The sequence below is a fragment of the Pelobates fuscus genome, chromosome 2, assembly GCF_036172605.1.
Source record: "Pelobates fuscus isolate aPelFus1 chromosome 2, aPelFus1.pri, whole genome shotgun sequence".
Lineage (NCBI taxonomy): Eukaryota > Metazoa > Chordata > Amphibia > Anura > Pelobatidae > Pelobates > Pelobates fuscus.
The window spans coordinates 395,623,348-395,637,052 of NC_086318.1; the positions used below are offsets into that span (position 1 = coordinate 395,623,348).

At 43.4% G+C, this 13,705-nt stretch overlaps 1 protein-coding gene across 1 annotated transcript; it reads right to left on the reverse strand.

Moving 5' to 3' along the window:
* Positions 1 to 1,472: 1,472 nt before the first annotated feature.
* Positions 1,473 to 12,512, reverse strand: NENF (neudesin neurotrophic factor). Its single transcript, XM_063441445.1, has 4 exons — positions 12,308 to 12,512; positions 10,381 to 10,441; positions 9,263 to 9,366; positions 1,473 to 2,304 (listed from the first exon to the last, which is right to left on the reverse strand). Exons 1-4 carry the CDS (start codon positions 12,500 to 12,502, stop codon positions 2,128 to 2,130), a joined length of 537 nt encoding a protein of 178 aa, XP_063297515.1. The 5' UTR covers positions 12,503 to 12,512; the 3' UTR covers positions 1,473 to 2,127.
* Between the last annotated feature and the right edge of the window lie 1,193 nt (positions 12,513 to 13,705).

Consider the following 13,705-nt stretch of genomic DNA (forward strand, 5'->3'; position numbering starts at 1 on the left):
TCTCTCTCTCTCTCTCTCTCTCTCTCTCTCTCTCTCTCTCTCTCTCTCTCTCTCTCTCTCTCTCTCTCTCTCTCTCTCTCTCTCTCTCTCTCTCTCTCTCTCTCCTCTCTCTCCTCTCTCTCTCTCTCTCTCTCTCTCTCTCTCTCTCTCACTCTCTCTCTCTCTCTCTCTCTCTCTCTCTCTCTCTCTATCTATCTATATATATCTGCCTACCTCAAATCCTCACAGATTGTAAGCTTATTTGAACAAAGACTTCTTCACATCTAAATATTCCCTTTATTCTATAAATGCAAGGTAGTGCACATTATGTTGGTGCTATATAGATTCCAATAATAAAAAGGACTGCCAACTACTTAGCAGAGATGATGATATCTGGGTCTGCTTCGTACAGAGGCTACAGGACCACTAACCAGGTTTGCTATGTACTTGATATGGATAGAAAAAAAAGGAATAAAGTTCTGATTGACTCACATTTAACACTCACAGCAAACTGCTTGCAATGTCCTATAAGGCCACTAAAGGGAGAGTCTTTCTAATGTGATTTTATGACTTTGGAAGAAGCAGTTCGCTCTGCCCCTAGTGGCATTATATGACATTGCAAGCACTTAGTTTTCACATTACAAGCTCACCATCTAGTGGCATTACGTAAAAATACAAGCACGTATCTTGTGTAGTAAGTGAAACTGCTAATCAGTTTAAGAGCAGACCCCCACAGATCAGAATCAGAGGCTCCTAACTAGTGTAGCCTCTGCCTCATTCTGCTCTGGTCAGTGTGTGTTAATATCACTTGCTGTATAAATGTAAATAGCATTAGAATACGATCCAGTATCAACGACCGAGGTTTAAGCAGTACCTCGAGGCCTGTAATAAACAAACCCGTGTACCAAATCATGACATTTCAAATTTGGCACGTGTACGTGTACCAGTACCAAGTATTCTGTTTTCCCATTGCTTGGCTTGATTGAAATTGTAAGTTTAATGTTACACAAATAATTGTAAAAAAAAACTCTAAAGAAAAATTAGACCAGAAACCTACAAATACTGAGACAATGTGATTTTAGTGTTTTCTTCCAAAAATACATTATAGAGGTAAACTAGAGATACGGTGTAGAGAACATTACATGTTGTAAAGCAAATACCACTGTGCATTTAAAGAAATTCTTTAAAATTAAGAGACATTTAAAAAAAAAAAAAAAAAATTATTATATCATAGAGAAAACAATATAGCTCACATCAAGACAAGCATTGTAAGAGATGCACAGTTCATCTGGTCCTTATTACTTCAAACACCAGTTAGTAGGTCTAGTTTTTCTTTGTTTGTTTATGTTCGTTCATCACGGTGTTACGGACATCATTTCATCCAATAGAATATCTAGGCAATAACTGTTTTTAGAAAAGATTGTATTACGGTAAAACGCTAAAGTGTAAACTCTCTAAAATTTTAAGTGAATTTCTAAAATACTAAATTGAAAAACATAGGTGACTTGGAGAATTCTTCCAATACTGCTATTGTGACCTAATATTTGAAATTCACTTAGAATTTTACAACAATAATAGTGATAACAGCTGACCTGTGCAGATTACCGGTATGTCATGTCTTGAAATACACCAAGAACAAATTAAATGAACTTTCATGTATTTTTCAGTTTAATTTCGTTCCACTGGTTATATTCATAAAGCACCTTAATAACAACTCCAACCAATTAAATTAAGTTGCATTAATTGCAAGGGACTGAAGGTCTAGCAGTGAAGTTGATTTTTTATTTTTTTTTAAACAGCCTTAAATTTATAAGCAGAGTATTAAAACCCAATACTAGGCATTACACAAAAAAAAAAAAGGAAAACAATTGTACACATGCTACGGTTTTAAGAAAAAAACCTCTACAAATATTTCATACAAAGTCTACATAAACATTACCAAGGAGAAGTAGTAAACACACAGTTGAGTTATGTTGTGAGGTAGCAATTTGAAGAGCTAATGGATTCACTATGACGCCCCAAAACTGGATATAGAAACCGCTAATATAAAGCTCTGGAAAGAGGGGGATTGTGGACTCTTAAGGCCAGAGGGAAAATAAATAACCCATCTCTAATATAAAGGTTTCAGTAGACCGGCATTCTTTCATTTTAAAATTCATCTTTAATACTAAATTGTGGTTGATCCTCCGGTTTAAAGTGGGGATTGGGGCTCCCGTCTTCATTTAAGATTCGCCGCGCAGTGTACCCAACAATGGGGTATTTTTTCTTGTAAACATTTTCAAAGATATCATCCAGAGACTTAAGTTGTTCTTCAGTAAGCCCAGACTACAAAGAATGAAAGTTGTGAGATGAAATTTATTAATATGAAACATGGACCTATCACGCAACAATTACACATCACTTTTAGTGAATAAAATATTATCATTGCATTGTTTTTCATTAATTGCAAGCAAATGTATCAAATGTATGCATACAATTTATCATATTTGTGTTTTTATCTACACTATCTGCAAAAAGCTAAAAATACGGACATACATAAAGAAGAACTAAACATGAATTTTATCAGAGAAACTTAAAGAGATACTACAAGCACACCAATTACATCAGAATGATTGGTTCTTTGCTTTTAACTCTGCAATGTAAAACATTTCTATTTTGCAGAAAAAGTAAAATGTTCCCATTACAGGATTAAATACACCTTCCTGACAGCCACCAGAGGTGCTTCCCCGCATAACAACCAAGTCTGATTTGAATATCAATCAAATGCTGGACTGGCTGTGATCCCCAGGCTTGATGTGTCTCCTTCGCCACCCCCTCCCCCCCCAGCCTACCTTGTGTGTCTCTTTCTCCCCTCCAGCCTACCTTGTGTCTCTCTTTCTCCCCTCCAGCCTACCTTGTGTCTCTCTTTCTCCCCTCCAGCCTACCTTGTGTCTCTCTTTCTCCCCTCCAGCCTACCTTGTGTCTCTCTTTCTCCCCTCCAGCCTACCTTGTGTCTCTCTTTCTCCCCTCCAGCCTACCTTGTGTCTCTCTTTCTCCCCTCCAGCCTACCTTGTGTCTCTCTTTCTCCCCTCCAGCCTACCTTGTGTCTCTCTTTCTCCCCTCCAGCCTACCTTGTGTCTCTCTTTCTCCCCTCCAGCCTACCTTGTGTCTCTCTTTCTCCCCTCCAGCCTACATTGTTGTGGCGAAACCGACCTCGCCACGTGTCCTTGGAGGGGGCTGATTGCCCGCCTCTTGCCTTTGGACTATGGACCAGACTTTATGGGAATGTGATACCCCAGATAGCCATACCATGGAGCCTATTCATATAATGAAAGACTATGGGAAAGACTTTAGCTCCATGGCAATTGTACTGTGTGAGTAGGATCTGCGCGCTATTCGGTAGTTTTGTGCGCGCAGATCCCAGCTATCTGGGTATAGGTGAAATGTCTGTGTGTTATGTGTAAATGTGACTTTATGTATTTTAAAGTGTTTTATGTCGTTTTGCAACCATGTGGTTAATGGAGTCTGCCTCTAGTCCTGGATAATTGGATTACTTCTCCAATTAACAGATAACAAGAAATAGTATAGAGGTGGCGCTAAAGGGTCAAAACGGTGGATGGTGCAGCCAAAACCAAGTATATCACCACTATATATACTTAAAGAGACATGTACAACCAAAAAAAGTTAAAGCGCACACACACACCAGACAGGAGTGATTACCTGAAATATAGCAAATAGGTATCTCCTCCTTAGTACACAATGATTAGGTTGACTAATGGAAAATCCCTATACAAAAAATATAAACACAAAGAGGGACATAGTGCAACCTGTATAATGTATAAACTACAAAGGGAAATTTTGAGATGGAATCACTCACACTTTTATGAGCCGTTTAAAAGTAGGCTCGGGACTTATACAGCTTCCATGTCACTTAAATGGGATATGCACATTTCCTTTAATCCTCAGGCCGGTTCCCCTTAGGTCTCAATGAACATCAAGTTTGGAGTCAGGAGTCAGGAGCCAGGAGCCAGGAGTCTCAGGATAAGTAATTTATTTTAACAAATAGTTAAAAGATAAGTAATAAAAAGCAATATTGCACACACAATCAATATTACTTTTTATTACTTATCTTTTAACTATTTGTTAAAATAAATTACTTAACCTGAGACTCCTGGCTCCTGACTCCTGGCTCCTGACTCCTGACTCCTGACTCCAAACTTGATGTTCATTGAGACCTAAGGGGAACCGGCCTGAGGATTAAAGGAAATGTGCATGTCCCATTTAAGTGACATGGAAGCTGTATAAGTCCCGAGCCTACTTTTAAACGGCTCATAAAAGTGTGAGTGATTCCATCTCAAAATTTCCCTTTGTAGTTTATACATTATACAGGTTGCACTATGTCCCTCTTTGTGTTTATATTTTTTGTATAGGGATTTTCCATTAGTCAACCTAATCATTGTGTACTAAGGATACCTATTTGCTATATTTCAGGTAATCACTCCTGTCTGGTGTGTGTGTGCGCTTTAACTTTTTTTGGTTGTACTTCTCCAATTAACTCCAGGGCAGAAGGGAGGAAACCAGGGTGCATTGTGGGGATGTTTTTCTGCCAGACAGGAGGGACAAAAGATACTTTTAGTAACTTTTGAACCCCTGGTCGGATTCATGCCATTTTTTAATATGTTGTTTCCCTGAATGGATTGATTGTGGATATGTATTTTTATGTGAATGTGATGTATGGTTTTAAAGTTATGAAAGTTGTGTAAAAGTATATTTTACACTGTATGCATAATGGGATTATGTGTCACACTAAGGGGAGGGGATGTGTGGGAGGTAACATCTATGTCATTGGTTCTTTTATGCCTCCCCCTGGGTGTGGCCTGTATGTGTGAGTTGGAAATAAAAGCCAGGCTGGATGAGCCAGTCCAGAGTTCCTGTTTAACCCTCAAAATGAAGTGTCGTCTCGTTCTTGGGGGGAATTGGATTGTAAGCTGACTGCCAGGAGTGTAAGCGGATTGTATGCTTTTCTTGTTCAGCTGTTCCAGTTCGGAGTGTTATCTTGTATCCAGATCGGGAGTTTGGTGTTCTGCAGTAGCTGTGCCTGTCTCTAGGAAAGGGGATTATCGCCTAAACGGATTTTTCCCCTTTTATGCTGAAACGGTCCGCAACAATTGGTGGCAGCGGTGGGATCGTTCCTACAACCAGAGGGACAGCTACAGACAACATCCATTCCTGGATTACAAAGTGAGGGCAACGCCAGTACCCGTACAGTGCCCCTATCTACGAAGGATTTTGGGAAAATGGGCAACACGCACACCTGGGCAACACACACACCTGAGGAAGAGAGTGAATTAGAATGGAGAGATAATGCCCGGATAAGATTATGGTATGATGCCCGGGAAGAAGTCCAGTATCAACGGCAGCAGCGCTTTCCTGGTACCGCATACCTGTTGGAGGAACAAATGGCCTGGCGGATGCCGCTTCTGGGGGACCAACCCGGAGGGGAGCGGGTAAGACAACTTGAGTACCTCGTGGAAAGGGAACTGAGCCTGGACGTCTCATACCGGGCACTGTGGTGGTGCACTGTCCAGCCAGAGACGTGGAGGGCAGAGGGCATCCAGCCGGAGGGGGATCACTACACTAGCCCTGGCCTGTTGTGGAAGGCCCTAACAGAAGACGTCGACTTCGGCAGTCCAGCAGAGTCACGGTACTGGGCTATCATGCATTACCGGAGTGAGATGTTACAGGGCCCGAGATCTATTGGACTGGGACAAGACCTCCGCCGTTTCGCTGCCATGGAACAAGGGCTGGAGATGGACTATGTAGAACTATTAAATTCCGGCCCAGATCCCCAACGGCAGTGTGTGTCCCAGGGAGCAGAAGGTGTCGTCCTGCCTCCCCAGCGGCAGTGTGTACCCCAGGGAGCTGATGGTGTCGTCCATCCTCCCCAGCGGCAGTGTGTGTCCCAAGGAGCAGAAGGTGCCGTCCTTCCTCCCCAGCGGCAGTGTGTACCCCAGGGAGCTGATGGTGTCGTCCATCCTCCCCATCGGCAGTGTGTGCCCCAGGGAGCAGAAGGTGCAGTCCTTCCTCCCCAGCAGCAGTGTGTACCCCAGGGAGCTGATGGTGTCGTCCATCCTCCCCAGCGGCAGTGTGTTTCCCAGGGAGCAGAAGGTGCCGTCCTTCCTCCCCAGCGGCAGTGTGTACCCCAGGGAGCTGATGGTGTCGTCCATCCTCCCCAGCGGCAGTGTGTGCCCCAGGGAGCAGAAGGTGCAGTCCTTCCTCCCCAGCGGCAGTGTGTACCCCAGGGAGCTGATGGTGTCGTCCATCCTCCCCAGCGGCAGTGTGTAACCCAGGGAGCGGATGGTGTCGTCCTCCCTCCCCAGCGGCAGGCTGAGTTACAGGGGGCAGAGGTTGTTGTTCCTGCCCCCCAGCAGCAAAGTGATATGCCAGGAAGGCAGTGTGAAGTGAAGGGAGAGGAGAGCAGCGTCCTCCCTCCCCAGCGGCAGTGGGTGTCCCAGGGAGCAGAAGGTGCCGTCCTTCCTCCCCAGCGGCCGTGTGTACCCCAGGGAGCTGATGGTGTCGTCCATCCTCCCCAGCGGCAGTGTGTCCTGCAGGGAGCAGAGACAGTCAGTCTCGCACCCCAGCAGCAGGACAAGAGAAGGAAAGGGGAGACAGCTGGTCTCCCTTTCCACCAGCAGAGAGAATGGCAGGGAGAGGAGCCTGCTAGCCTCTCTCCCCAGCGGCAGTTTACCGTCCCGAGAGAGGAGCTTGTTACACCCTCTCTCCAGCGGCAGCCTAACCCACCAAGGGGAGATGTTAAGCCCCGCATCCGTGCAGATGGGACCGTAGTCTCTGCACTTACAGCACCAGGGGTAGGGACGGTCGGTCCTGTCCCCCAGCCACAGAGCGATATATCCAAAGTGGAGACAGTCAATCTCCAGCAACCAGGCTCCAACCAGGCTACTCCCGGGGTAGTGCTGGCACCAGGACAGAGTACCGCTGGTCTCTGCACCCTCAGCAACCCACCAAGGCAGCCTACCAGTCCCCCACACAGCCGTGGTAAGGCACCCGGACATTGACAAGATTCTCCCTTACCCAGGTGTAGTAATGGTTTATTGTGGGTGGGCTGTACTGCTGTTTCTGTCTTGTGGGTGGGCTGCTGGACTAACAAGGGCACTGACCGGCAGGAGGTCAAGTACCCTGTTAGTCTGGGGGGTAAAGGGGAGAAGTGTGGCGAAACCGACCTCGCCACGTGTCCTTGGAGGGGGCTGATTGCCCGCCTCTTGCCTTTGGACTATGGACCAGACTTTATGGGAATGTGATACCCCAGATAGCCATACCATGGAGCCTATTCATATAATGAAAGACTATGGGAAAGACTTTAGCTCCATGGCAATTGTACTGTGTGAGTAGGATCTGCGCGCTATTCGGTAGTTTTGTGCGCGCAGATCCCAGCTATCTGGGTATAGGTGAAATGTCTGTGTGTTATGTGTAAATGTGACTTTATGTATTTTAAAGTGTTTTATGTCGTTTTGCAACCATGTGGTTAATGGAGTCTGCCTCTAGTCCTGGATAATTGGATTATTTCTCCGATTAACTCCAGGGCAGAAGGGAGGAAACCAGGGTGCATTGTGGGGATGTTTTTCTGCCAGACAGGAGGGACAAAAGATACTTTTAGTAACTTTTGAACCCCTGGTCGGATTCATGCCATTTTTTAATATGTTGTTCCCCTGAATGGATTGATTGTGGATATGTATTTTTATGTGAATGTGATGTATGGTTTTAAAGTTATGAAAGTTGTGTAAAAGTATATTTTACACTGTATGCATAATGGGATTATGTGTCACACTAAGGGGAGGGGATGTGTGGGAGGTAACATCTATGTCATTGGTTCTTTTATGCCTCCCCCTGGGTGTGGCCTGTATGTGTGAGTTGGAAATAAAAGCCAGGCTGGATGAGCCAGTCCAGAGTTCCTGTTTAACCCTCAAAATGAAGTGTCGTCTCGTTCTTGGGGGGAATTGGATTGTAAGCTGACTGCCAGGAGTGTAAGCGGATGGTATGCTTTTCTTGTTCAGCTGTTCCAGTTCGGAGTGTTATCTTGTATCCAGATCGGGAGTTTGGTGTTCTGCAGTAGCTGTGCCTGTCTCTAGGAAAGGGGATTATCGCCTAAACGGATTTTTCCCCTTTTATGCTGAAACGGTCCGCAACACTTGTGTCTCTCTTTCTCCCCTCCAGCCTACCTCGTGTCTCTCTTTCTCCCCTCCAGCCTACCTCGTGTCTCTCTTTCTCCCCTCCAGCCTACCTCGTGTCTCTCTTTCTCCCCTCCAGCCTACCTCGTGTCTCTCTTTCTCCCCTCCAGCCTACCTCGTGTCTCTCTTTCTCCTCCCAGCCTACCTTGTGTCTCTCTTTCTCCTCCCAGCCTACCGTGTTTCTCTTTCTTACCCTCAGCCCCTCTTGTATGCCAATTTCCCCCATTGCCCCTCTTGTATGCCACTTTCCCCCCTTGCATCTCTTTCTCCCTCCCCACCCCCAGTCCCTTGTGTGTCTCTCTCTACCCCCCCCAGTGCCTCTTGTGCAGCCATGCTACATGATGTGACTGTCAGAAGGGGGAGTGTGTGCGCTCTCCTCCGGCTGGTCACCCGGACTTTGCTACCCCTGGGCCTGTGACGCCTTATGGTTGTGCAAGCCTTGCATACTCTCACAAGAGGTGCTGGAGGGACATCTAAAATGTTATGGGAAATGATTGCTTAGTAATAGATTTGTAGTTCCTTTAAGACTGGTAACAGCATAGTATTCTTGACTACTATGAGAAAAATGATATTCAAATAAAAGAACTACATTTATCTCCCTAAAATAATCTAGCCTCTAAATTACAAAATCCTGGGAATGAAGAAATTCCAAACAGAGTATCTGAGCAGGCATCCCAGAGAATGTACCAGCAACATTTACATGCGCAGGCATTCCAGAAGATGCAGCAATATTTAGCTAATTATATTGTTTAATCTTTAGGTTTGCTGCAATATTTACTAACGTTACATTTAATTTTATTCATCATTATGTCTCTATGTTTTAGGAATGACAGGTACCCTAATTTATTATCTTCTAGACTGCAACAACCGATAATTACATTCCGACAATTCTTCTACCTAGCAGGTAAATTACATTACCTAGAGATCACCTGGTTTAGGAATCACTAATTTGCCAACCACATGAAGCAGTGTTTCAGTCTGTGCACAAAATGCATTGTTCCAATATATTGTTAGCATAATGAAGACATATAATGTAACATATCAGTTCTTGTTCTTACTGCATCATACGTGAGATCCTCTGGATCCAGGGACATTTTTGCTACACCCCGTGTTGAGTCCTTTCCGGCAAGTGCATTGTAGGGAGCTCCCTTCCCATAAAACTCTGTATAGTCAGAGAGTAAAAACACAGCTGTCATTGTATTAACAAATATATTATACGTCACCGATATAGGCCTATAAAAAGCCACCAAATATGTGAATAACCTTTTTAGAAAAAAAAAATCATAAACTATTGACAATATCAAAAAATATTAAACTATTTTCTAATTTATAAAGTTGATCCAAAATATTAAATAATCTGAAAAGCTTCTCCAAAAATGTTAAAATCGAGGCCATACGTAGCATACAGTAATCCGTTACGGTCAGTACAGACTATCATATTGTAACTAACAAAGACTGTATACATCAGTCTGATACACTAGCTCACTGTACACAGTGTTCTGAAAGATCACAAAGCAAAATAACATTTAGAGAAAAAAAAATCGGATGACACTTAACATGCTGATTCTTTTATAGAACATTGTACAGAGAGCAAACTAGAAAAATATGCAACACGAAAATCTGAAACATCACAAAACAAAAATATTGGAATGGGGAAGTGACATATGCTTATTTAAAGGAATGCTGTATACACTGTCACTGCTTCATCTCAATAAGGTGGTTATAGTGCCCGTGGCACCGTCCTTCCATGCAGCATTAAACCAGAAATGTTTTAATGATAAACAAGAGATCCCAGTTGCCCCTCCCCTCTATTCTTGAGCTAATGAGGAAGTATTGGTCTAAGCAGCAGAGGGTGACTGTGATTGGCCGAGAGTGTCAGCTGATATGAATTTGTATGGCATTGAAACACTGAATGGTGGGACAATTCCTGGAGACTCCAGAACCTATAACCAATTCAATTAGACATTTTTTTTATCACATTAGCTAGTTTTGCAAATTTCATGCACTTCTCTTTGGATTCTATTGATTTCATACAAGTTTGGCAGAAATAAATACATGTAGTGATGTATGAGTTCATGGTCGAAATTGCTAATATTCGTATTAAAATTATTTTCATTTCATTTTTTTTTACTAAAATATAAATAGAAAATTATTAAAAATATAAAATGTATGTTACCTTTTCCTGCAGACACATCAAACACGGTTCCTTTAACTGCCATATAGATCGGCTCGTCCTCCTTGGAGGAGGTGGGGAGTGGGGAATCACATCAGAGGAAACAAACAATATATGCAAATGGAATTAATAGACATAATAAATTAACAGATATCAATAAACCACCAAAAGGTTCACCATTATATAGTTAAAAAGAGTGATTTTAATACACCACCCATGGTATCTAGATCATAACAATAACAAACAAAACGTGAAAAACCACCCAAACTTTCAGAAAATCAGTCAATTTCTATAATCACAGTCCAATAAAGGGTCCCCAATGTTGCAGGTACCTCCTATTGTTCGAGGGGAAGTAGTCCAGAATGCAGATGAACGGTTTAAAGACCCCACAAGACATGGGATCCCCCTTGATAATTATGCTCACATACAACAGCAAATGGTATATAAATGGTATATAAACCCAGCCATTATGATTGGGACGGTGGAAACTGAGTCAAAAGGAAGAAAAATATGACATTGATGATTGTTAGAAGTTCAGTGGACTCCCAACATAGTCTTCATGAGTTTTTCCATGAAGATTGTACCTTTACAAAAACTTGCAAAGTGAGAATCACCATTTACAATATGCTACGCTGACTCCACAACTCACCATAACAAACAGCCATAGGTTCTCCTCGCCCAAACATTGCAGTTGGCTCCATGCAGTTAGGCAGGTAGCGGTCAATGTTCCAGAACCCAATAGCTGTGATCAATTCACCAGACCGGAAGATTCCTTTCTGTTTTGTGCAGTAATTGTAGACTAGGGTGTGGTAGTTCAAAAGGAAACTCCATTATTCATGAAGCACCTTATGAAGAGTTCTAGAGCTGGCGATGCTTCTGAAGGTAATTTGGAACTTTTTGGAGAATACCGCAGTGAAGGACATTTTCACAATATGTAGTCACATTCTGCGGGCTTGTGTTGTGCACCTCCAATTTACTTGTACAACTCTAGCAGAGCAGGGTTTCTACGAAATGACTTGACAAAAAGAGGTCTTCCTATGAATGTTCCACATCAAAAGTATAGAGGAGCTTCTGCAAAACTAATCTAAGGAGATTACATTGATGTACACTTGACTTTACAATCTATCAGGAAGCTGAATCCAATTAAGCCCACCTAACATTATTCACTAAAGTGGGGTGGGAGGGGAATTCAAAGTAAAATGCAATTTTGAGGCTTAAAATAGCGATCCTGAAAAAGTTGGAGAATTTCTCCAGATTAGCTATTTTGTTTAGATTTTGCCATTTGGATATTAACGTGTTGCTATGGGGAGTTCAGTTAATGCCCCTAACTACTGTTAAATGTCTGAAATTCACAGAGGAGGAGGGGGGGGGGGGGGGGGGGATTTGGGTAGTGGAGTGTCCCTTTAAGCCATAATAGTCCAACCAGAAAAAAATAATTCTATTTTGGCCCACAATTTCAAAATCACTTTAAATGTAGGACAATGTACTCTTTAGAGAATAACCCTGTATAATATATGGGTGTCATTTAGTATCACACCCAACATCCTCTGCCAGAATTAACCATCATTGTTTGCTTTTATTTGTTATATGTTTTTCTATTAATAAATAGTTACATACAGGAACATACAATCAGCACATTAGATCACAGAATAGAAGTTCGAATGTTGTAGGATTTCCAAAGCTTCAGTCAGCCTTTAAGTATAAAAATATTTCTTTACCATTAACAGGACATAGGCAACTAAACTATAAATGATATAAAATACATGTTACTGAAACAATACAAGTAACACCTTCCCTAATTGAAAGATTACAGTGTATTTCCTGGGTTGTGATATTGTGACAGATACACTGTGTAAGCGGTATTATGGAGACCAGTCACAAGGCTCACATTAAGTGATGGCTGTAACTTACAGTGCATGGAGCTACTTACCTGCTCGCCATTGTATAAAGCTAGGTCCTCATCAGTGAACAGCCGGACCGGCTTGTGGGGTGCAGAGGGATCCCGCAGTTTTGGGGTGTCTGACGCCCGGCTAACCAGCAGCATACACAGCAGGGACAGTGTACTCAGCGCTGCACTGCAAGGAGACATTTTGGACAGAGCTTCCGGGAGGACTGAGTGCAGCATCTAAACACGCCCCCTGCCTGCACTAACCCTTTCACTGCCACTGTAACTAGCACTGCACTAACCCTTTCACTGTAACTAGCACTGCGCTAACCCTTTCAGGGCCACTGTAACTAGCACTGCACTAACCCTTTCACTGCCACTGTAACTAGCACTGCACTAACCCTTTCACTGCCACTGTAACTAGCACTGCACTAACCCATTCATTGCCACTGTAACTAGCACTGCATTAACCCTTTCACTGCCACTGTAAATAGCACTGCACTAACCCTTTCACTGTAACTAGCACTGCACTAACCCTTTTACTGCCACTGTAACTATCACTGCATTAACCCTTTCACTGCCACTGTAACTAGCACTGCAATAACCCATTCACTGCCACTGTAACTAGCACTGCACTAACCCTCTCACTGCCACTGTAACTAGCACTGCACTAACCCTTTCACTGTCACTGTAACTAGCACTGCACTAAACTATTCACTGCCACTGTAACTAGCACTACACTAACCCTCTCACTGCCACTGTAACAAGCACTGCACTAACCCCTTAAGGGCCACTGTAACTAGCACTGCACTAACCCTCTCACTGCCACTGTAACTAGCACTGCACTAACCCTCTCACTGCCACTGTAACTAGCACTGCATTAACCCTTTCACTTCCACTGTAACTAACACTGCACTAACCCTTTCACTGCCACGGTAACTAGCACTGCACTAACCCTTTCACTGCCACTGTAACTAGCACTGCACTAACCCTCTCACTGCCACTGTAACAAGCACTGCATTAACCCTTTCACTGCCACTGTAACTAGCACTGCACTAACCCTTTCACTGCTACTGTAACTAGCACTGCACTAACCCATTCACTGCCACTGTAACTAGCACTGCACTTACCCTTTCACTGCCACTGTAACTAGCACTGCATTAACCCTTTCACTGCCACTGTAACTAGCCCTGCACTAACCCTTTCACTGCCACTGTAACTACCACTGCACTAACCCATTCACTGCAACTGTAACTAGCACTGCACTAACCCATTCACTGTCACTGTAACTAGCACTGCACTAACCCTCTCACTGCCACTGTAACTAGCACTGCACTAACCCATTCACTGCCACTGTAACTAGCACTGCACTAACCCATTCACTGCCACTGTAACTAGCACTGCGCTAGCCGCTAACCCTCTCACTGCCACTGTAACTAGCAC